General features: G+C 39.1%; 2 protein-coding genes across 4 annotated transcripts in view; one reads left to right on the top strand and one right to left on the bottom strand.

Moving 5' to 3' along the window:
• The first annotated feature begins 214 nt into the window (after positions 1-214).
• senp8 (SUMO peptidase family member, NEDD8 specific) lies at positions 215-5,356 on the top strand. Of its 3 annotated transcripts, none has more exons than XM_047362470.1 (2): positions 215-369; positions 3,969-5,356. In XM_047362470.1, exon 2 carries the CDS (start codon positions 3,986-3,988, stop codon positions 4,649-4,651), a length of 666 nt encoding a protein of 221 aa, XP_047218426.1. In that variant the 5' UTR covers positions 215-369; positions 3,969-3,985; the 3' UTR covers positions 4,652-5,356. The 3 variants fall into 3 exon arrangements, with proteins under 3 accessions (XP_047218426.1, XP_047218429.1, XP_047218427.1); XM_047362473.1 differs by lacking the exon at positions 215-369 and adding an exon at positions 679-793; XM_047362471.1 differs by lacking the exon at positions 215-369 and adding an exon at positions 2,386-2,534.
• Positions 5,357-13,119: 7,763 nt separating this feature from the next.
• Positions 13,120-25,402, bottom strand: part of gramd2aa (GRAM domain containing 2Aa) — a 42,992-nt gene continuing 30,709 nt past the window's right edge. The window contains exons 7-12 of the mRNA XM_047363409.1: positions 21,754-21,825; positions 21,602-21,658; positions 20,569-20,746; positions 17,011-17,104; positions 15,618-15,722; positions 13,120-14,026 (exon numbers count right to left, since the gene is read on the bottom strand). Coding sequence (XP_047219365.1) covers positions 14,023-14,026; positions 15,618-15,722; positions 17,011-17,104; positions 20,569-20,746; positions 21,602-21,658; positions 21,754-21,825 — 510 coding nt within the window. The 3' untranslated portion in view covers positions 13,120-14,022. The remainder of the gene's footprint in view (positions 14,027-15,617; positions 15,723-17,010; positions 17,105-20,568; positions 20,747-21,601; positions 21,659-21,753; positions 21,826-25,402) is intronic.

Raw genomic sequence — 25,402 nt, forward strand, 5'->3', positions numbered from 1 at the left:
TTTATTTTCTGCCCTGTCCTTCGTATTTCTGTTCTGTGTTCTGGTTTCTGCGTTTACAGTGTGTTCTTCGTCTAGCTCCTCCATGTCCTCATTTGTCCCTATCAGGTTCACCTGCTCTCTCTGCTTCCCTGCCTCCTTGTCTCACCTGTTCCCTGTTCCTCTGATTACCTGCCCTATTGTTTCATGTCCACCTTTGTCTGTATTTAAGTCTGGGTTTGTTCCACGCAGTGTTGTTATGTCTATTCCATGTCCTCGTGATATGTCCTTTGGGTTACGTCTTCCACGTCTTGTTGGAGCTTTGGATTTACCCTTATTTGGGTCCTGTTTTCAACGCCTGTATCTGGACAGTTTGTTGCCCTGCACTCGCCTGTAAGTAAGCGCTGAGAATTAAAGGAGTTTTCTCACTGATCCTACTCTGCTCTCTCTGTACTTGTCTGCCTCTGGGCCACCACAAAAATACAGCCTTATTACAGTAAATTTTAATTTTAAGAGTACTACTCAAAGTGGCATGTCAAAACTTTTTGCACCTTATCTCAAAACCCCTGTTTCCATAGAGATAGTGTTTTGAGAAAAGTAGAACAGTGCAGTTCCTTTAGTCTTTCATTTTTCACATTTTAAAAACAAACAAAACTTACACAACAGGTTAGACAGTTAGATAAGATCGGTGGATAAGATTGGTTTCAGATGAAAGTATTGGCCGAACACTGATCAACCAAAATCAAAGAAAGCCTTGCTGATCATTTGGCTGGCTGATGGATTGTTGCACCTCTAGCTTGTGCTTTGTAAGTGCAAGGTGAGTAGTTGAGTAGTAGTTGAGTGGTTGAGTAGTACTCTTAAAATTCAAATTAATTAACTCTGTTCTGTCCAAGCATGCTGTCTATAGTGGGAAGAGACCTGGAAGGTGAGTCATGAGGCCTCGGTAAGTGAAAAAATATATACCTGCATGATAAAACATGTGAACTCATGGCTTTCAAAGATTGCTCCAAATCTGGCCTTTGTAATATCTCAATAAAAAAGATGTTCCAGTTTGGAACATGAATAACTAAGGATGAAGAAAAAGGTATGAAACAAACTTTTATTCATCCTTTAGAAGAAATTAAAAACTAATTTAGTCGGTGGCTTCTAAGAGTGCACCTGGGGCTGCATGGTGGCGCAGTTGGTAGCACTGTTGCCTTGCAGTAAGAAGGTCCTGGGTTCAATTCCCAGCCGGGGGTCTTTCTGCATGGAGTTTGCATGTTCTCCCCGAGCATGTGTGAGTTCTCACCGTGTACTCCGGCTTCCTCCCAAAGCTATGCCTGTTAGGTTAATTGGTCACTCTAAATTGCCCTTAGGTGTATGAATGAGTGTGTGCTTGGTTGTTTGTGTGTTGCCCTGCAACGAACTGGCGACCTGTCCAGGGTGTACCCTGCCTCTCGCCCATAGACTGCTGGAGATAGGCACCAGCATCCCCGTGACCCACTATGGAATAAGTGGTAGAAAATGACTGACCAACTGGCTCTGCACCTTTTATAATCTCTCAAAAGAGATTAACAAATTGCTCGTCAATGTCAAATGGAAAAATACATCTCACCTGAGAAAAATGTGCAAATTTTTTTTTTTCTTGTTTGTAATTTTAATATTGATAAAATTCAAAAATGGGTCATGGGGTTAGGGTCTACAAACAAATTTAGTCAATTATTTTATATAGAATAACAATAGAGAATTCCTATTAAAATATAATTGATTGTATTGCACCGATCACTCAGTGTTTGGTGCAATACCACCTGGAGTTTGTATGTTTAAATATCAGCCAGGAGTTGATACCCAACGGATGCCCTTATCTGCATTACACACTCCTACTGGTAAAATATGCTTCCCTGGACTCTCTAAAAAAAAATAACCGCAAATCTATTAGATTGTTGTTTCAGAGAAACATGACCACATTACTTGATGCAGTTCAGTTTTGGAACTGATTTGTGGATGTATTAAATAATGTATCTGGACATTTAATAAGTGCCCTCACGGTATTTGTTCTTTATTTTATGCCAAGTGCTCATTGTCAAGAATATGTATTGCATTGCACTACTCATTCAATGAAGACTATTGAAAAAAGGGGGCTTTACGGCTGGAACTTAGAAATTCCGACTATCCAAGGCAAATGGAACGCACCATAAAACAGGAAGTAAATAAAAAATAAAACGACAGCTATGGCGCCAATGAAACACCCTCTATTTTAAATTAAGGAGAACTGAACTATATGAGTCGATTTTAAGCTTATCTGGGGTTATGGTTAACGGGTTTTAGATGGTTAACAGATCTGTAGTATCATTTTATGTTATGTATGTATCAGAAAGAAGCACTATTGCATTTTTGTGCTTACGTGTACTGCCAAATACGGTTACCGACTCAGTCAGTCCACCTTCAGGATACCCGGATGTACGAAGCCAATCAGAGGCGAGCTTCTCTTCCCACTATCCAGATGCGGCTTAGCCAGAGCAATGAGAAACAACAGTGCAGTTTTCATGGTGTTTATGGTTTGAATGTGTCCTTCACAGGTAGGGACATTAAACAGATCCTATTTTTTAATTTCCCGATGTATGGCTTGTATGTCCTGTTGGTTAGAATTAGTTATTTAGCTTCGTGAGATGGTGATGGTAGCGGCTGGCTAGCTATGGCTAACATTATACTGTGTTTGCTGCCTGCCAACGAAACATGATGAACTAAACGCATTGCTACAATACGACACTTCACGGCGGGGTTATGAGCCAGCAGACACCGCTGTAACCCTGTTAAACATCATGATCTGCTTATAAAAGCATTTCATTTTTAACGAAGAACTCGAAGTCAACCTCCTGAGCTGCTGGATCAGTGTGTGTTGGTTTTTGTAAAGCTTATCAGCTTAATTTAAGGCTTTAAAATGATTCATGGCGAAACTCAAACACAGATTTATTCATGTTTATCACTGTTGTTTAAAGAACCATTCATCGAAGATTAATAATTTTGTTTGCCTGCCCAGGATCATCTTTTAACTGTAAAAATGCCATCTACAACAAAGGTGTCTATTCAATCCTGTTGATCAATTGATTTCAGAGCAGATAATGAACTAAGAAGTATCCTGAAGATCACATTAGTCTTGGACCTTGATCCTTTTTACTGTGAGGTATTTCTGCATATTTATATTCTAAACGAATGCTCTAACATAGAGCAGTAAGCATATGTTGAAAGGATGCCAGGTTCACGTGTGTAGATTAATAATTAATATAGCTGCAGCCTTTTAAAAGCTGGAGTTCTGTGATACTTTACATGTAAACCTGTAAAAAGTTTAACAAATCACATTTTTTTTTATTTGCGTAAAAATTTCAGCAAACCATCTTTGGTGACTGTTCAACTTTTCTAGCGGTTAGTATAAATGTCAGTTAATTGGCTTGTAATAGTCCTTTATTCAGCTGAAATGTTGTTTCTTACTGTAGAATAAGGTATTTCTACCATTTAAAAACAAGAACAGTCTTCATTGAAACCAAAATGGATTCCATCTACATTCTTGTTCAACATAAATATTAACTATAATAAAAAAACATTTCAGAAATGTAGATAAAAAATAGTTCCACTTTTCAAAGCAACCCTGACCCTGGGCAGGCTAATTAAGCATGTCATAATTAATTTTCCTCATATGGTTACTTGAAAACTTGACCTTGTTTGATTTAAAAAAAAAAAAAAATCTATTTCTTTGGGGAAATTAAACACAGAATGTCATTCCAGAACTTCAAAAACATTAATAAATAAAATGGATAATGAAAAAAGGTTTACATTGTCAGTGGGATTTATTTTTTTAAACTGCAACCTTGTCTTTGAGAGGGTGGTGCAGCCAGTCGTGTAACAGACCATCTAGTGACTGGAGTCCACAGAAGGAGCTGCAGAGTTGCTGATTTTAACATGCTTATTACCATCTTTGCTTTGCACAAATCTAACCAGCAGCTTTTCGTTCTCAGGCTGACGCTGCCCAAGGATGGATCCTATAGTGCTGAGCTACCAGGACAGCCTGCTGCGGCGGTCCGATGTGTGCTTACTGGAAGGACCTTACTGGCTTAACGACCAAGTCATTGGTTTTGTCTTTGAATACTTGGCTAATGAGCGCTTCAGAGTCCTGGGAGATGCTGTTATCTTCATTAGCCCAGAGGTCACCCAGTTCATCAAGTGTGCCTCTTGTCCTGATGAGTTAGCCCTCTTCCTGGAGCCTCTGAATCTCCCTTCCCGTCGCTGGGTCTTCCTAGCCGTCAACGACAACTCCAACCAGACGGCTGGGGGGTCCCACTGGAGCCTCCTGCTCTACCATCATAACTCCAACCACTTTGCGCACTATGACTCTCGGAATGGCAGCAACTCACAGCACGCACGGCGCATCGCCAGCAAACTGGAGCCCTTCCTTGGTGCCGGGAGAAAAAGGTTTATGGAGGAGCCCTGCCCGTCGCAGCAGAACAGCTATGACTGTGGCATGTATGTTATCTGTATTGCCGAGGTCTTGTGTGAGAAAATCAGGCTGGAGGAGAGCTCACCCCGCCTTCCTGTGCAAATCATCAACCCAGCCTACATTACCCAGAAGCGGGTCGAATGGTGCAGACTGATCCAGAGTCTGGCTCAGAATGAGCTCTGCTGCTCTCCGTCTTTCCCTTAGCCTGCTATCTGGCCCTCTTATTGTATGTACAACAGCTCATATCTGCGGCTGGAGAAACGGAATCCACTCCTTGCTTACAGTATATAACTACATATTTAATATATTTCACTTACAGTCAAAGTTGTAAAATTCTTCTAAGAAGAGTTGGTGGGATGTTTCTTCCAGTGTATATGCACAGCAATGTACAGTATGTAAACAGGAACACCAGCATGCCTATAACCCTGAAACGTGTAGATGCTTTGTGAGCTTGGAGAATGAGTCATGTGGAACAGGAAGCACTGAACCTATTACCTTATTGGTGTGGAGCGATTGTAGAAATGTTTACACAGATTATTGCTCAGGGTCATTTTAAATGAACTGAATTGACTATAAGAATGTGCATACAAACTTTGGCTACTACGTCTTATTACATTGTTATAGTGCTCATTGTTTTCATCATTTGTCTGCACCAGCTGTAGTTTAAAAACAAAAGCTTTTCGTGCCCTTAGCTGTTTTTTTTTTTGTTTTTTTTTTTGGTACGAAGGGCAGCGTTGAGTGGAGGAATGTACACCATGTTCTCACAAAGTATCATTCTCAGTGTCTGATCTGATTAAGCAGCTGTCACATTTTTGTGGACAGAAAAGGCACTGTAAAATCCCCTTTTATTTGACATGCCAGCTGTTTGTTTTTCATTGTATTTCTGATATTAAAGCGTGTTTGACTGCAGAATCGCATTGAATTTCTGTTTTTAATGTCTTCTGATGAATAGCATTCTGTTTTACATTTTTATCAGTACGTGTTGATGCAATTAAAAGTTAGGATTAAATTTAGACCTGTCAATTGGACTACATCACCTACAAAACAAAGACCACATCATTATGAAAAAACAAGTACGAGAAGAGTAACATTTCAATTGATTTGATGAATATGGCTTACAGCTAATGAGAATTATGTGTCTCAAAAATAAGAATATCACATAAAACTAGCATTCAAAAGAAGGATTTTTAATATACAAATGTGAAGATATTTTAAGTTTATATTTCTGCACCATTTTTTACCATACTTTTTCCTTCCACTTAACTTTCCATTATGCTTGGATTCAGCATTCTATAAACAGCCAGCTTCTTTAGCAGTAATTTTTTTTTGTGGCGTACCATCCTTAACAGTGTTGATTACTTTATGATCAACTACTGTCAAGTTGTGTATGATTGTGCCATAACAAATTTTAATATTTAAAAAAATCATTTTTTTTTTTTTTGCATCTCTCATGAACACTTCTGTGTTTTTTTTTTTGTCATATTACAAATGTGTGCTGTGAAATATGCTTAACTTGATGGAAACTTTGTCTACATTGGTTTAAAATTGCACATGACACTGTGTGGGCCAGATGATTTCTAACAACCTAAAACAAGACGAGCACCAAAGTTAGCTGTAAAAGGTAAAACAACAGTCTCTTTGTGCATTTTGGTGTTGAATAATAAGTAGCAAGGATAGTGGTTGATCCAAAACAGCAAACCAATATATCTTTATTCCTATTTTCAGTTTTTCAAACTGTGGATGATGGTCAGAATGTAGACAGACTGGTCTATAAGGAGTTGAGCTGTTTCTTCGCCATCCTACTATCACTCCTAAACGAAACACAGATGAAACATACCTTAGGTTCAATTTCATCAGGTTCCACTCTTGTGCTAAAAACCTGCTTCCTTGATCTGACTTATAGCAACAAAAGAAGTTCTGACAGCCTAGCAGGGCTGTGACAATGACTCCGTTCAGAATGGTGATTATATAAAACCTTTTAGGATTATGCTGCTATCTTCTTTGTCACTGAGAGCATATTTTACAGTTGACTGTTTAAGCGATGACTGATGAAGGATTTATGGGTTTGTTCCAAAAGACAGAAAACCCGAATGACACCTAGGGAACAAACTATCTTCATAAACAGCGACCTGCATGTTTGATTAGGACAGTCATTTTCCCATGAGAAGGTCTGCAAACAAACATCCCTGGCAGTTCTGCTTCCAGGTGTGCCCTGCTGTTACATCTTGTTCGAGATGTGTAAGAAGGTCAAGTTCACATCAAAAGATCAAAGTGGAAAAGAGAAAGCATATTCAAAGTAACATGACAGCAGTGAGATAAAGCTCCCATTGGGTTAACAAACCAAACCAGTAAAATGCAGAGGTGACCATCAGGGTTGAATACTTTGGAAATATTAAATTTTAAATCCACACAGAAGACAAGTAACTGAAGACGCAGGCTTCAAATTGTTACGTACTTTCATAACCCCAAAATGTGGGATTAAAACAGCTGAAAAATAATGAACACATTGAAAAATCATTGAACTGTTAACATGGCATGAATGATGTTTAACTTTTGTCATTCTTGGAAATCAGTAAAATGGAACCACACTTTTTCTGAAGAACTGTGTGTGAATAATATGATGTGACCAACTCATGCAAACCAGAAGTCCTAAAAACTTTAGATTTTAGCATCAGAAGATTAAATAACTTCAAGATCTTCAGAGTGGCAGTAATGATACCCTCTTCATACTGAAACACCCTTCCTCTATTTGCATCAGTTCAGAATGGTTAAACTAACAGATTTCCAGTGGCTTCACATTTACTACATACATACATTGCCTTGCCATCGTTGAAAGAAAGCAAAACCCTGAGGCTGGGGTGGAGGTTCACCTTCCTCCAGGATAATAGTAAACATATAGGAAGAGCTGAACACAGACACTCTCCATCCTAACTGACTGTGGTTGAACTGTTTTGATAAGAAAAATGGGAGAAAAAATGAAGTTTCAAGATGTCCAAAGCTGGTGCAGACATGCCCCAAAATTGCAATTACACAATAGCAATTGTGGCAAAAGCTGATTCTAGAAAGTGTTGACTCAAGGGAACTAAATACAAAAGCTTGCTATACTTTCCAGATTTTTATGTAAAAGTTTAGAAAATTATGTCTTATTTCCCTTTAACTTCACGATCATGCACTACTTTGAGTTGGTTCATCACAGGAAATACTTTTTGCTAGGCACTCTACGAGGTCAGGTTCAGGGTTGAATGGTGCCGGACAAGTTAAATGTCAGAAGCTCACTGAAATCTACTATGAAACAGCAGCTATATTTGGCTGAATGTGTAAATTTTATGTTAAAGATGTGAGAAAAGCTGCTGGCCTCCTGCAGCCACTTAGTACAGACAGTGTCTGTGGTTAATCCCCAGTTAAGCCTACAAATATTCAAAATCTCCCAAACTTAAAGATCTTCAAACAAAAAATATAAAATAATTCAGGATTCTGTAATTACTTGGCTCTTGGTCTTTCAGGATGAGACTACTGGGCTGATTAGCCAATACTGAGAGGAACAGGGAAAAATCAAGCCGTCTGATGAGGCACAGATGCTTCTGCAGACCAAACGTTGGGAGTGAAGGACACAGAATCCTTGTATTCTGTTTTTCACAAAGATCCACCCAAGAAAATTGACTTCTCTCTACATCAGGAGTCACGATACCAAACATAGACAAGTATCATGAGGCTCATGTCAAAACAGAACCGAAGCTGTTTTCAGCCCCAATGCACCTAAGCCATGACTGGCACACATTTACTGCGATATTTATGTCCCTGTAGTCATTTTGCGCTGAAAGCTGTGGCTTACTTAATAATACATGTCATACATATTTTCCGCCTGCTCTCAACTCTCCAGAGAACGGGCGGGGACATGTTGCTCTCAGTCAGTGATAGGCACATGGAAACATAAATATAATGAAGCCATTCAACTGATTATGAACACTAGGGCGTGTCGGTGGTCACAGCCAGCCTCCGACAACCAAACACAGTTCGACAAGAGGCTGGAGCACTTTCTGGTCCTCTGAGAACTAAATGTTTAATCTGTCTAACATATATGAAAACCGTTAAACCTTATATCTTATATCTTAGAAAAACACAACTGTATATACTGTAACTTTACAAAAGATTTTATGATGGTTTAATTTCGTTGCTTTATTCTAATATAAAACATTTCCAATAAATGTTTGGTTCATGTAATTGTACTTTAGTCCCAGAATCACCTCAGGCAGGAATAAATCCTGTTATTCTGTGTCATTAGTCAATGGAGCAGGCCTCAGTCCATAAAAGGACCGGCTTTAATACATTGGATCATGCTTGTTGCACACATTAACGTAGACACACTCAATGACCCTCTGATGTAATGGGTACTTGGAAAAGCTCCAGCTTTGTCGCCTTGGATGTGTGATGATTTTATAGTGTGTGACACCGATCATTACCATGAAGTCACAGTCCGCCTTCTCGCTCACACTGACGGGGTCACAGGTCAGCCGAGCAGCATTCCAGGACAGACAATATGACTCCCTGGAGGAATGGAGGTGGCTGCAGCTCGTCTGGCCATCTGTTTAGACCCCATCCCCCTTTACTCAGCTGCTAAACACACAGAGTTGTTCAGTGGCTGGACCCTTTGTACTTCTTTAACTAATAATGTTATCTAAACATTATTAGTTAAGTTTTCAGTCCAATTTTCCTTTCATTTTCTTATCCATCATTCTATTCTCTTTTTTTTCTTAATTACCTCTGTTGTTTGATTTTCTGTATCATTGTAAAGTTTTTCCTTATGTACAGCGCCTTGAGTGCCTTGTTGCTGAAAAGCGCTATATAAATAAACTTGACTTGACTTGAGTTGACTTTAAAGGCGCTAGAAGGAGTTCCTGTCCCAGCTGAGACTGATAAACTAAATGCTGCATGAGCTAATGATTAGAATGTGGATGTTTTTGCTGCAAATTTATGACAGACTAAATTACAAAGCAGGAAAAAAATCTGGCATGTAGTATAGAGTAATGAGAACATAAAAAAAAGTAAATACTGTGGAGCCGCAGGTCAGTGTCACATGACATCACCTCATTATTTCAGCAGCAAGACGTCCCCGTGCATGATTGGGTTCTCTCCAGGTATTCTGGATTCCTCCCAAAGTTCCAAAAACATGCATATTAGGTTAAATGATCTCTCTGACTTGCCCTTAGGAGTGAGGGTGTCTCTGTGATGCCCTGTGATGGACTGGCAACCTGTCCAGGGTGTACCCCTACTCGCCCAATGATCGCTGGAGATAGGCATGAGCCCCCCTGCAACCATGCAGGGATAAGTGGTACAGACAATGGATGGATGGATGGATGGATGGCTGGATGGAGGGATAGATGGATGTATTTCTTTAAATGTGTTTCAAATGGAAATTAAACCAAATACCTCAGCTAATTTCACTATTTAACTAAACCGATAACATTTCTAGCTTTTAATGCTATTTTTAGAGACAGTTTGTTAGTTACCCTAAATGTTTAAAATCCAAATACATCTCTAAACAATAAAAACAGCAATTTCAAAAATTATTAAGTATGGAACTTGATGAATTATGTTTGGCAACATGATATTTATGTTTACTTCAAGGAAGTCCACCATTTTTTCAATTCAGTTCAATTCTGTTTATTTATATAACGCCAATGTACAACACATGAGGTCTCAAGGCACTTTACAAAGTCTGTTCAATCAAATCATACAGATATTCAGTCAGGTACATACATACCAATTGATCCTAATTATCACCTATGCAGAGACTAGTTTTTTGAAGCTCGTACTCGTACTTGTACTCTCGTACGAGACTAGTTTTTTGAACATGACACAAAATTCCTGAAAAACACACCCTATGGTCAGTTTGTTTTAAATAATTTGGTGTTTTAGCAGAAAACAGAATTCTTTGCATGGATTAAATATTTTACAGACTGCACATCTAATGGGTGACCACAGATGGTATCTAAAACTCTTAGTAAAGTCATGGAAAATAGTTTTGCCAGTGACACATGTATTTTTGCCCTGGCACAACATGACCAACTAAATTAATCTCAGTGTAATCATCAGCACAGATGAAATAATCCACCTGAAATCCTTCTGTCAGCTTAATTAGCAGACTGACTGTTATAATAGAGCCACAGATATGCTTCAACTCACCACGTTGTTTTGTTAGCAATGGTAACCCATTTTTCAAAATAGCCTAACATGTAAAAAAAAAAAACTGCTGCTAAGAATACAGCAGTCAAAAACAGCTTTGTGGATTGTGGAACTTCAGTGTGAGAGGTTCAAGCAGCAATGGAGAAAGCTTCATGATGACCATAAGTGAGGAATGCACTACAATCTATGGTTACCACCAGTTCAGAGCTTGCACAGCACTGGCAGCAGGTGGTTGTGACTGAAGCTGAAGGCTCGGTCAGGCAGGAACTTTTGGCAAACAATCACACGACTATCATAGCAGCAGAGAAATCTCTTCTGCCTGGGAAAACATCAATGACAGACTGAAATTCTGAAAGACGTATGAGGATAAACAGCAGAAGACTGATGGAAAAATATGTTTTTTCTCCTTAATCTTTAGCACATCTGGGAAATCATTTGTCCTGTGTTATCCCAACAATGAAGCATCCTGATACAATTCATGTGTGTGTGGTTCCTTCCCATCCAAGGGAGTGGGCTTATTAACAGATCTATCCAAGAACACTGCCCTGAATAAAGACTGGAAACAAAATGTTCTTCAAGACCAACTTCTTCTAACATTCCAGGCATAGCTTGGTGTTCCTCTATACGTTTCCCCATACCACAAAGCACAGTGCCATAGTGCAAATGTGATGATGAAGATTTACAAAGATCAGAACAGTGACATTTTGGACAAATTGTGGTTCCCTCCAAGCACAATTAGGACCAAAATGGATGTCTTTTTTCTTTATTTCCTTTTTAATCTTGTCATATCAGCTGTTTCTTCATCTGAATAAAACTATAACAAGCAAAATAATAATTAACAATGGAAACTGCCACTGAATAACGCATTTATGATATTGACCAAGCTCTTGACTGGGACTGTAGTATTTTTCCAATTTAACAACAGGTAACCTGAGATTGATGTCTTAATGAACACTCACTTAAGACAATGTTAGTCTCTAAATGCTCATCCACCATTCTAAATTGGGTTGTCTATTATGCACAACTTTATATTTGTTCTTTTTTAATAGTGTATCAAAAAAGCACAAACACTTTAAATTAAACAACTTCATGTGGACTCAATCATAATTTCATTTCAAAATGTATGTAACAGAATTAAAAGTTTGGGGAAAAAATCATAACTGTGAGGAAACGTGGGTTGACTTGGGTGCTGGGCTTAAAATTTACCTTGATGTAAAAAAATAAATATTCTCTGAAAACTGAATCACTGTAAACCCACGACCTCCATGTTGCAGTGCAGCAGTTTTTAGTGCACCTACACGCAGCTCTAATGTGTCGCCGTTTTCAAACGTTTTTATTTAAATCCTCGACTAAGCCACGAATGTTCAGAATTGATTCTGTTTCACTATGCGAGAAAACGACAGCTTCTTTAACCATTGACGAATTAATTAACTTGAACCACGTAAATGGATATAAGTCCTACATCAGCAAAGTATCCACGTTTATTATTAAGACCTAAGCTTTTCTCTCAACAATGTTGGTTTGATTGATGGTGGGAGTCAGGTTTTTCATGATCGAGCCGGTTCTAATATTACTGGATGGAGGGAGTTGAAGTTTTAGCAGCGTCAACAGTTCAAACTGCATGCAGCAGTGTTAGGCATTCACAGTTTGGTGCAGTGTGATGTTTTTCTAACCCTGTCTTGGCAGGAGTTGTAGCCAGTGGATGGCACAGTTAGCTAGTTTAGAACATGTCTGACAGTCACGTTTAGTTAGGGTCTATTATGAAGTAAAAGTGAGAAATGGGCCAATCTAAAATCAGTGACATCTTGCAGGGTTTGGATTATGTAGGAGGGGTGTCTACAAGTAAGAAAATTGTCTTGTTGTTCTCTTGTTGCTAGAGGGATGTCACTAAATTACTCATGAGGTACTCAGATCTTGTATGCAATAGATACAGCTATTTTAAATCATCTAGAGGGAACCTCGCCACACCTGCTGAAAATGTACGTGGATATATATATATATATATATATATATATATATATAAATGGGGCTATATTAATATTAATTCTGTCCAATTTAAAGCAGATCAGATGTTTTTTGTGGAATTTACAGTATATCTGAAATTATGTTATGCTGAAATTTGCATGGCCACACCGTCAGGTGAAAAGTCACCATATGTACAGTTTCATTAACTCATTATGTATTTAGTGACACAGTTTAAAGCTGATATCATCAAGAGTTTCAAAGAGAGATGTCAAGCAGTGAAAGATGTGAGTTCCTGTTCTCTGTGGGCGGGGCTGATGTGATATCAGACCCTTATGAAGTCGTCAAACACGACAGGTTTTGGTTGACCTTCTATTTGCAAGCTTTTTGCATTTCATGGCAAGAAACCAAAGGCTGAGACCTGGCCATGCCCACAAAAACATAGGCTTCTGATAAGTTTTATTCTCTCATGCCTTAAGGCTGTCCCATTTTCTTTGATGGAAAGCAAAACAGAAAGCTACAAAGTGTTGTCATTTTAACTTACTTGCCAGTTTAATTTAAAAGCTTCCAGAAATACATCATCATCCACATTTATAAAAGCCATAAAATATTCTCAGACACACAGCATAACACAAACGTTCTTTTTGAGCCTTAAAGACGTCTTCTTTTGAAATGTTTGAATAAAAGAACTGGGGCAATATTTTTTTTATATTTATAAATGCAATGAAAAATGAAACCTTTCATCTAATCATCCCATTCTCTTTTTAGAATTATTTTTGCTCTGTTTCACTGAAAACAAGTGAAATGTCTGTGCTCACGTAACGTTCCTCTGTGAATACCTTTAAAATGACAACTGAGTACCTTTACTGAAGCGAAAACACTTCATGTTACATGTGACTGAAACAATTTGGACTTAATGTTTACAAGAAAAAGTGCAACATCATTGCCAGACTTAAGCTTCCCTCTAAAATTAAACTATTTTGCTAAATCAGTCAAAATTAGGGTTGGTAGGAACACTTAAGTCACACTGGGAGCTACCAAAATATTCCTAACATTTCTTTCCTATCAGTGTTTTATGCATCTTACTTACATCTCATCATTTTATCCTGAAGCGCAAACTCCTCATCATCCGTCCGCTCATCAGAGTGAGGATTCAGAAAGAATTTTTCACACTGAAGTATGTTGCAATATCTGTGATATGGACCGCTGAAAATCTATAGGAAACCCTACTTTATGTTTAGTAATAAATATACAGTCTGTTTGCATAGTCTGGAAGTGATCATGGGTTGGGTAGTCATCCCGGACCTTAGGCGCCTGAAACCTTGATGATGTAGCCGGGGGATGGTGGGTTTGTTCTGGTCCTGAATGTGTGCAGGGGGCATCATTGTCTCCAAAAATCAGGAGAGAGGGATTCAAGTGGAGAGTAGAGGCTACCTGGAGCAGGAAAATACAGTATGGTTAGTGGAAACCTAACTGCATGTATCTTTTTTAGCTTTGTATCGATCTATCCTCATATTCTTGGTGACAAAATCAGTGAAGCATGTAAATAATTGAACTTGCAAGGACCTGGCAGGTTTGCTTCCTCTAAGTGGTGCTAAAAATCTGAGAAGTGTAGCATGTATCTGTATTCATCGCCCTTTTAACTGATATCCATAAATAAAATCCAGAGCCCATTTGCTTCAGAAGCCATCTAATAGGTTATTAGATTCCACCTGTATGGAATTTCTTCTCAGTACAAATCCAGCTGTGCTGTGAAGGCCTCAGAGGTTTGTTAGAAAACACTAGAGAACAAACAGCACCAAGGAACACAGCGGACAGGTCAGAAATTAAAATGCTGAGAAGCTTAAAGTAGGATTAGATTATTAAACAATATTGTATCTAAACTTGACATATCTCACTGAGCAAATCTGAAGAAATGGAAAAAGTATGGTTTGTCTGCAAAAATCCCAGAAGATGGCTGTCTACCAAAACTGAAAGGCTGGATGAGGACAGCATTAATCATAGAGGAAGCAAATAGGAAATCTGTCGACACAACAAGCGTTAGTCGGACTCCACAAATTTAGCTTCTATGGGTTAAGAGTGGCAAGGAGAAGGCCAGTGTTGAAAGAAAACCATAAGATGTTCTGTTTGCAGATTGCCAAAATGCATTAGGGATATAGCAAATATGCAAGAGAAGGAAAACACAGTGAGGTGGAAAACTGCAAACCAGTCTGAGCACATCATCTGCAAGGTAAAACATAGCGGTTGTAGCATCCTGCTGTGGGATGACTTTCTTCAACAAGAGCAGGTCAGCAGTCCATGTAGATGGGAAGGCGAATGGAGCTTAATACAGAGAAATCCTGGAAGAAAACCTACTAAAGGCTGCAAAAGACGAAATTGAGCAGATATTTACCTTCAAGGGGGGACAAAACCTCCTGGAAGGTGAATCTAGGCTTAGATCAAATAATTTCAATGTGTCAAAATTAAAATCTAAATATAATTGAAAATCTTTGACAATACTTAAAGATTGCTGTTCCTAAATGCTCTCCAGTCAGTCCAGCTGAGCTTGAACTATTTTACAAAGAAGAACATCCAGAAATGTCAGGCTCTAGGTGTACAGCAATGTTAGAGACATACCCCCCAAAATACGTGAATCTGTAACTAAAGCCAAAGCTGATTCTAAACAGTATTAGATTAGGAGGGCTGATGCAAATGCATGTCACACTATTCAGATCTGTTTGGTTAAAATACATTTGGAAAGCACAAATCATTATCCTTCCACTTCATAATTATAAGCTACTTTGTGTTGGTCTGTCATATAATAATCCAACAGCTACACTAAAGTTTGTTGCATGTGAAAAAGGTTAATTGGCTAAGAATAATTTTACAAGACAAGTACTATGTTGCACATTATTGTTATTTAGCATAAACTAGAAACAATTTTAAATAAGCATGTTTAAAATCTCCGCTGTTATTATCAACAGAACATATTTATCTTTGCTTTTTTTTTCAATGTACAAGTACAATCTGACTGCAGGTGTGGTACCTTTCTCTGAGGGGCAGATTCGGGTTACTGAGGAAGGAAAGCTGCTGCTCCAAACTGCACACACGAAAGGCCAGGTAGCACGATGAGAGGATGAGGAGAATTATTCTGATAAAAGAGGAAGATAAAAAGACTAGATTTATCTGTTAACATGGATGAAGAGAACTGTAATGTGTCCTAATGAACACTGGGGGGAAGTGTTTGATTTCCTGTCGTGTTGCAAGAATTGAACAGCTCTAATCTGCTTTAAAAGTAAAATAAGGAAAAGTTAAAGAAAAAGAAGAGCAAAAAAAATTTTTTAAATAGAAACCCTGATATAAAATATAATGAATTGGGTTTTTAATGTGTGTTTCTACTTATAAAGCAGCTCTGGAGATTTTTGTACTCTACAGTAAAAATCATTTACAGGTCAAAACAAAAACAAAGGACTCTATTCTATTTATCCTGCTAGATAAAGCCTTAAGTACCGTACATATTTAGTAAAACACATGTCTTCCAATGACTTTGGCTTATTTCTCTTTTTTCCTAATTGCTTGTCTTAAAATTATATTTGTGATGTTTTTTTTTTTGCTTGTTTTTGTTTCTCTGTCTGCATTTTTTGTTTTACTTATTTAAACTCTTTCCTTCCTTTGTCAAGTGTAGCGGGAATTTACAAAAGGAGCATTGAAATATATGCAGTTCTTAAATAAATTGAGACAACAGTGTTAAATTATCAATGATACCTTCATTAACTTAAATACAAAAATATGGATAGTGATACTAAGACAAAATTAGGAAAAATTACAGAAAGAAATAAACAATTCAACCAATGAATATCAAAAAGTACAAAAAAAATAATAAGAAATCTAAGATTTAAAACCTAAATCCTAAATCGATTATCTAGTTTCTCCCCTTTTTTTTTTTTTTTGATATTTTTATTAATAATTTATTTAAGTCCTCTATACTTTTTATAACACCTTATATTCTATATTTTTCTTAAAGCTGAAACACTTGCAAATGATTGGTGTGATTACAAGTTTTGTGCATGAAACTTTGGGCTTTTGGATTTTTATTTTATGAATCAACAAGGATGAGCTGCATCTCTTTCCTTACAGCAGGTTAGGTTTGCTAATAAAACTAATCTTTATGAACAGAAAGCGACGAATATAGGGCACATGCTGCTCTATGACACATAAAGTATTGTAATGAATAATGTATCATAGGAGGGTGTTTCTCTGTGGAAAAAGTGCAAAGAAAAAATGTTTTAACTGCTCTGATCTCCTGTGTTAAGCCTGACTGAATCACCTCCTATTTATATCAGCGCATTAATGCCCACAGCGTGCGTGGAGCTGAGTCAGATGTTGGAGGAGGTGAAGGTGGCGTTGTTGCTTTCTGCCTTGTCCCTTTGTACACTCACAGCAGGGTAAAAAACTTGAGCAGCTGGTACTCCATCTGGCCCAACTCTGCCACTGGCTCTGATAGAAGACTTCTGTCTGTCTGCAGACCTCTCTCTGAAACACACACACAGTCAGAGGGTATGTTTAAAAATTAGTGGTGGTAGTCAAAAACACTTAGAATAAAACTTTGCTTTATGTAAAAATAGTCATCGACTCTTTATGCATAGTATTGACTACAGTGTACAGTCTTTAAAAATCTGTTTCCTTTCAATAACTATACTTTAGTGGTTTATTCCATACACTGCCACCTACTGGCTGCTCAATGTACGTTCAGAAAAAGATGTAGGCAGAAAAGCAAAGCACTTAGATCTTTTCAGTCCTTCTGTATTATCAGACCTTTCAGGACAAACAAATATAAGTAACTTTACGTAGCAACTCAGGACTAATTGTTAAAACTTCAGATTTTATGCTGGGAGGAAACTGTCACAAAGGGGACATCATGCATCACTGGCTAAATCTTCCCTGAGATCTTGACCATTTCTTGTCCATATTGTTCCTAAAAATAGGTTTCAGTACTAAAAAAAATTATTTTCACTATTAGACTGTAACACAGTTTTTTGTAACCAAAACATTTTATGCAAACTGGTAAAAATTTTCTGATAAAATTAGTGGCTTTTTATTTCAGAGCACTTGTACAGAAAGACCGGTAGTTAGCATAGCGGAGTGGATATGTAAATTAAATGAGACTGATGCTGGTGACAGGACTTATAAATGTCTCGGGAAAGGAAGAATTGGGAAATACTAGATATAACTGTGGCTGAGCAGAGAATGCTGATGTAGCTAAGGATGCAGAGGTTGAAGGTGCTGATGAAGTTAAGGATTTGCCGGCTGACAGAGCTCAAGGAAAAAAGGAAAATATCAAATATCTGGAGGCTCAAAATGAATCTGTTTCAGTGTGGGAGCCTTGTTTCGGTTTTTGTTTGGTTTAAATTTACTTATCACTGGGTCCATACAATAGCCTAATTTCCTTTGTGTTTGGTGCTATGAACAACATTTTTGTAATTGTTTTGGAAATGTTTATTGTTCGATGCTAAAATGACCTGGGAGTGGAGGTCTGAAAAGTCAAGCAAAGAGCTGAATGAGGGAGGAGACAAGGACAAGTTTTTCTTTTATCATGCTGAACAGTATTAGAAATGGTCAAACATGTGACCACTTTATAATATTTATAGTTTCATCCTATGTAAAATGTTAATTTAAGTTTATATGTTTAAAAAAAATTGCTTCATTATTTTAAATCGGCTCAAAGATTATTCAAAATATAGAAAACAATGCAGAATGGGGTTATCATAATTCATACTCAAAAGGGCTTAAGGTTAAAACCAGAGTGCTCTTAATCAATAGTTCTTCTGTCTTTCTGAAGGTCTTTCAAAGTTTCTATTATAATTAGAAAATTGGATGTCAGGCCTTAAAAATACATCTAGAGCAAATCAACAGTGTTTGAATGTGAAATCCAGCAACAACTTGCCAGGACCTGGAAAATTTTACTTTCTTTGTTTGGTTGTCTAGTTTATCCAAAGTTTTTTTTTTTTTTAAAACAACCTTCCTGGTGCTGAAATCCTAGTTTCTTTTTATAAAAAGTGTGTATTTTTCACAGATGTAACAAAATAAATGGGAAAAAAAAGTCATGTCTGGTACCAAATGAACCATTCAATGACCCTGTGTGCTGCAGTACCAGCTGTCTGCATGTCATACAACCAGACAGTGCAGCAAGATGCTCAAGAGGCTGTGCAGTACTATGAAAACTGAATTAATGGGACCGTCAGTATTGTTTATCACTGCAACACTAACTATGTATTATACAAGTGGCAGCCATGTTGGATTTGAAGTAAGGATTGGTGAGGAAAGGAACATTTGACCCCACCTGATGTGTTGCTAACATGCAAAGGTCTATAAATTATTCAACATGTTACTCAGACCTCCAAAACCTTTATCTATCTAGAGTTTTCCTGTGGGCAGAACATGGTTAATGAACGATGTTTTTTTTATTATAATCTCAACTAAATCTGCACGGGCACAAAGCTTTTTAATACAAGCCACCCCTTAATCTCCCTGTGGAACCTAATGTCTCATTGCATAAGAGAAAAATCCAAACAGAGATTATTCATTTGTTCTCACTTTCACACAAAAATAGGAACAACAATGTAAACAGCACAGAGAATCTGGCAACTTATCAGCATTGTACGTAGAGTTGTATTTCATTCAGTTGCACAGTTATAAAACCCTTCCCTTAGTGCCTAGCTTCATTGCCTAAAAGGATATTCTTTGATTATCATAACCTTGCTTGGCAGCAGTTCGCAAATCTTATATAATGCCCAGTGGAGGTTCCAGTCCAAACTCACCGGGGGGCCAGGGTGGGGCCGAGGTTTTCATTGGGGCACAGAACAAAAGAATAAAACAAAAAACAAGCAGAAATATTTAATTGTTTACTATATTAAATACATTTATCTGAAGCACTGTGTTATGTAATTGGCATAATTTATGCCACATAACACAACTATTAATTTGCTGCACTTTCAAAGAAACAGAGTAAATATTAATTCTTTCCTTCACAGTGAAAAAAACACCTTCAGAAAGACCTGTGAAGCTACCTTATAACTAATTAGTTCCAAACCATAAAAAAACAGATGATGAACACATGCAATGAAGGGTGTTAACATCCAGACAGGGGAACAGAGCCAACAAGTTATCAATTTTTACAAAAGTAATGTCACCCCTGGAAAATATTTCTGGCCTTAATATATATTCATCTTTTATTGCAGCAGCATGATCTTGCACTATGATCATAAAAAAAAAAACAAATACAACATTTAATTAGAGAAAATATATTCAGACAACTGGAACTGTGAGACACTAGGCTGGACGAGGATCGGTGTTCATCCTGTCCCACCACACAATGAGCAGGCTCGTGGTCACTTTTAGAGAACTGCAGCAACAAGTGGACACTTTCTTTTTTCAGCAACAAACATGTGGGTCTGATGTGAAACAAATATCTGGAAGAGCACCTCATGCCCCTTGTTCAGTACAGTAGAGGATCTTTGATGCTGTCGACCTGTTTTACTTCCAAAGGATGTGAGAACGTTGTTGGAGTGCATGGCATCATGATAGCAGGACATTTTAAATACAAATCTAGGAGACTCTTTCAAAGGACTGAAAATGGTTCCAATGTATATGGCCAAATCGCCAGTGATGGTTTGCCAGGACCATCTCAGTTCCCTAAAGCCTACACACATCATGTAAGCTGAGGTGAAGACAGGACCCAGGACTCTGGATGATCTACAGGGATTGTGCAAGTAGGAATGTTCAGAGATCTCTCTCTCGAGATGCTCCACCCTGGTGAGATGTTACAGAAGAAAACCAGGTGCTGTCCTATTGGTACACCGGGGTTGTACAAAGTATTGACAACAGCAGTGCTAATAATTGCGAAGGGTGTTGTAGGTTGTAATGTCTAACAGCATAAAACATCAGACTTTTAGCATCTCTGGGGAATTTTGTATGTATCATCACCATCATTTCCTCACCTTCCAGTGGCGGCTCTGCCTTGAAGGGTGTGTCTACTGCTCCTAGGCCGCTGGTAGAGCTCCCCAGGAGGTCGGGAAGAGAGGAGGACACGGAGACCACAGAGGGTTTCCTTCTCCATTTTAACACTGAGGGAAACTCATCAACTACTGGGAACTCATCTGGAGTTGGAAACTCATCCTGTGGCGAAGGTGAGAAATTAGTTTGTTAATTATAGAAAAACAATAGCATAGGCCCAACCTCTAAAAGTGAATAAGTCTGAACATCAGAACTCCTTGTGTTTTTGTATCATTTGCTCTCAGTCTTTTTACTCATTTATAATTATTTTTATTTATTTATTTTTTGTATTTTATACTAGAAGAACACTTAATAAATCATAAAAACTTTCTTTGAGATTTTTTTGTCTTAAATGATAAATAAATGTATCAATATTTTACTCTCCAATAACAAATAAGTAAAGATAGTTATAAATAAGCTCCTATAAAAGATTTTTATCTGTATATTTTCGCTTATTTATGGCTATGTCAGATTATCTATTTACCTATGTTTTAACAAAGCAATTTATAAACATATAATTTAAACCTGCTATGCATTTAAAAAATATCACAGCTAATAAACAATTTGCCTAAGAAATTCCCAAAACAATTTGTTCCTCATCATTTGGGTTAGGAGATCCTAAGCTCCAGGAAACTATTTTCATGATTCAAAACACTCTTTTAATAGAATAATTGAAAAGGACAAGCCAAGAAGCTAATAACTGCTGTTCTGTTGCAGAGCAGCCTGTAGTGCGCACAGACACAAGGTGACTCCAGAAAGCTCCTGATAGGAATCTTGCCAACCAGGGAGAATAATTCACTGCAAGGCTGCAACTGCAGCAGAATGATCGATTGATCCTATCTGAGTAAAGTCAGGCTTCAGGTTTTCAAGAGATCCGTGCATTACAAAACACACTGATGCTGCCTTTGATCTTTGAATCTGAAAGATTTTTGCGATGTTTAATGAAAGTGCTTCTCTCTTTCAGAGTCTTTCACTCACCAGCAATAAGGCCGGCTCTTCCAGGAACTGCTTTAAGCTCAGGCTCTTCCCATTGACCTGCAGAGAGAAACACAGTTGTCTCTTATTCTGACATCCTGTGCACGGTGCGTGGACTTAATGAATAAATGCACATGATGTGTATGTTCACTGACCTGTAAGTGTGTGCAGATTCTGCGGAGGACATCATACACACTGTCTCTTGATAGCAGAGAGACAAAAACATACTGAGGGAATAACAAAAGACAGAAACAGGAGTTGGATCATCCCACTTGATATCATGAATTTAATTATAAAAATACTAGAACAATTTCTATGAACATTTTATAAATATATACTAATCAGACATAACATTATGACCCCCTGCCTAACAGTGTGTTGGTCCCTCCTTTACTGCCAAACAGATCTGATCCATAAAGGAATGTGGCTCCACTAGACCCCTGAAGGTGACGCAACGGATAGACAAAAGTTTGCAGGCAAACTATTCCTCCACGCGGCCATTCCCGGAAAGGCTCGAAAGCTGGAATTCTGTCTGATAGAAAAAAGTCAGAAGATTCATATTCCGATCGAAGACCCCGCCGACACTCCTTCGCAGGCGAAAAACCTACAGAGGGGTTTTCAAGAAGACGAGTTTTCCTCCTTGTGTTGTTCAGTTGACTACAACGGTTCCTCATATTTTCCCCGCTCTGGACGGAGGAAAAGCTGACCGTTTTGAGTAAACCTTTTTTTTTTCATACCTACAATCCATCCTCAATACGAAGAAGAGAAGAAATCAATCAAAATAATTTTGTTCTTTTTCCCTGTTAAATCGGATAGATTTGGAGGTCTGGGCGGGTGAGGCATAGTTTAAGGTGATTTAGAATCACCAGTTGTTAATCCAAGGTATTAACTTGTTGCATGCAGTACTGATTGAAGAGTTTTATGCTGAACTGTATTTGTTCCCGGCCGTGGAGCACTGGACCAGCTCTACACCCTCTGCAGAGTACTTGAGGGTTCATGGGAGTTTGCCCAACATGCCCACATGTGTTTTATGAACCTGAAGAGGGCATTCGACTGTGTCCCTCGTGATGCCCTGTGAGGGGTGCTCTAGGAGTATGGAGTCAGGGGCCCCTTTATTAGTGGCCATCCTGGCTCTGTACAAACAAAGCAGGAGTTTGGTTCACATTGCCGGAACCAAGTCGGACCTGTTCCCGGTGCATGTTGGACTCCGGCAGGGCTGCCCTTTGTCACTGGTCATGTTCATAACTTTTATCGACAAGATTTCTAGGCGCAGCCAAGGGCCGGAGGGGGTCTGGTTTGGGAACAAGTGGATTTCGTCTCTTCTTTTTGCAGATTAAGTGGTTCTGCTGGCCCCCTCTAGCCAAGACCTACAGCATGCGCTGGGGCAGTTCACAGCCGAGTCTGAAGCAGCTGGGATGAGGATCAGCTCCTCCAAGTCCGAGACCATGGTTCTCGACCGAAAAAGGGTGGCTTGTCCTCTTCAGGGTGGAGGGGAGTTCCTACTTCAAGTGGAGTAGTTCAAGTATATTGGGATCTTATTCACGAGTGAGGGAAGATCGACAGACGGATCGGTGTGGCTGCCGCAGTAGTGGGGGCGCTGTGCCGGTCTGTTGTGGTGAAAAGAGAGCTGAGCCGAAAAGTGAAGCTCTTGGTTTACTGGTCGATCTAGGTTCCTACCCTCACTTATGGCCATAAACTTTGGGTCATGACCAAAAGAATGAGATCCCGGATACAAGCGGATACATCTTCTACCAAGATGGCGCCAACGATGGCCGCCTCGGAGCTTCGCTTTCTCTTTGTTTGTGTATTTTGTGTGTTTCGAGCCACAATTCTGTGGTCTCATTCAGTAGAGAGGAACTTCTCAACATCAGAGTCCTCTCTTGGGATTCACCATCTTTCATTGATCCAAGCTTCACTAAGCTTCTGGCGAGCAGAGCCGCAGCACTCCATCGGATGCTTCCCCCTTCCACCTGTGTGTCTCAAGAAGTCAGGTGAAGAGACAACTGGAGAGACTGAAAAGGAATAAGGGTGCAGGTCCAGATCATGTCAGCCCTAGAGTCCTGAAGGCCTGTGCAGAGCAGCTCTGTGGGATTCTGCAGCACCTCTTCAACCTTAGCCTGGCCCAGAAGAAGGTTCCGGTGTTGTGGAAGACCTCCTGTCTTGTTCCGGCACCAAAGAAAACTCACCCATCAGTCCTCAATGACTATAGACCTGTTGCCCTGACATCTCACATCATGAAGGTCCTAGAGAGACTCCTGTTGGCCCACCTGAGTAAGCAAACAGTAAACCATCAGGACCCCCTTCAGTTTGCTTATTGCTGTGGAGTTGGAGTTGAAGATGCCATCATACACCTGCTTCAACAAACCCACTGTCATCTGGACAAAGCCAGCACTGTGAGGATCATGTTCTTTGATTTCTCCAGTGCATTTAATACAATCCAACTTGATTTGCTTTGTCAGAAACTCCAGAAGATTCAGGTGGAGGCCTCAACAATCTGCTGGATCAAAGACTACCTGACAAACAGACCACAGTTTGTGAGACTGAAGGGTTGTGAGTCTAACCAGGTAGTCAACAGCACAGGAGCACCACAGGGGACGGTACTCTCACCATTCCTTTTCACTCTGTACACCTCAGACTTCCAGTACAAGACAGACTCCTGTCATCTGCAGAAATACTCGGATGATTCTGCAGTCGTGGGGTGGATCAGAGATGGACAAGAAGGTGAGTACAGGAAGGTGGTGGACCGCTTTGTGGCATGGTGTGGAAACAATCATCTCATGTTGAACGTGACTAAAACAAAGGAGATGATTGTAGATTTTAAGAGAAACAGGAATAAGTCAAAAACTATTTCCATCATGGGAGAAGAAGTGGAGGTGGTGGAGGAGTATAAATACCTCGGTGTTCACCTGGACAACAAACTAGAGTGGAGATGCAACTGTGAAGCCATCTACAAGAAGGGACAGAGCAGACTGTACTTCTTGAGGAAGCTTAGGTCCTTTGGTGTTTGCAGCAAGATGCTGCATATCTTCTATAAGTCTGTTGTGGAGAGTGTGATCTCTTCTACCATCATCTGCTGGGGAAGCAGCATCAGAGTCAGGGACTTAAAAAAACTCAACAAGCTGATAAAGAAGGCGGGTTCTGTTCTGGGGACTCCTCTGGAACCTCTGGAGATCATTGTGGAAAGAAGGATTCTTCATAAAATGAAGAACATTATGGAGAACCCTGAGCATCCTCTTCATGAGACTGTCCTACAACAACAGAGTGTCTTCAGTCAGAGGCTTCTTCAGATCTGCTGTAAGACGGAGCGCTACAGGAGATCCTTCCTGCCCACAACCATCAGCATCTATAACGGCTCTTTGAGGAAACCTTCATAATATGAGCTATAACAACATTTAATTTCCCTTTGGGATTAATAAAGTATTTTTGAATTGAATTGAATTGAATATTCTGCCGAAAGCATCGGAGGGGAAAGCGCGCTGGTGTGCTGGTAAAGCTCTGCAAAAGAGGACTACCAACAACACTGCCTTCAATCCATCTAAGCAACAAGATGGACGAGCTGCTTCTTCTCACCGGTAAAAACACAGACCTCCGCAGATCAGCGGTTTTCTGCTTTACCAAGACATGGCTGAGTGTAAACATCCCGGACTGCGCACTGCTGATGACTGCACCTCATCAGACTCATCCGTGAAACTCCTGTAGTTTGCAGATGACACCACTGTCATTGGACTGATCCAGGACGGTGATGAATCTGCATACAGACAGCAGGTGGATCAGCTGGTACACTGGTGTAGTCAGAACTACCTT

The sequence above is a fragment of the Girardinichthys multiradiatus genome, chromosome 4 (genome assembly GCF_021462225.1).
Source record: "Girardinichthys multiradiatus isolate DD_20200921_A chromosome 4, DD_fGirMul_XY1, whole genome shotgun sequence".
NCBI classification, from domain to species: Eukaryota; Metazoa; Chordata; class Actinopteri; order Cyprinodontiformes; family Goodeidae; genus Girardinichthys; species Girardinichthys multiradiatus.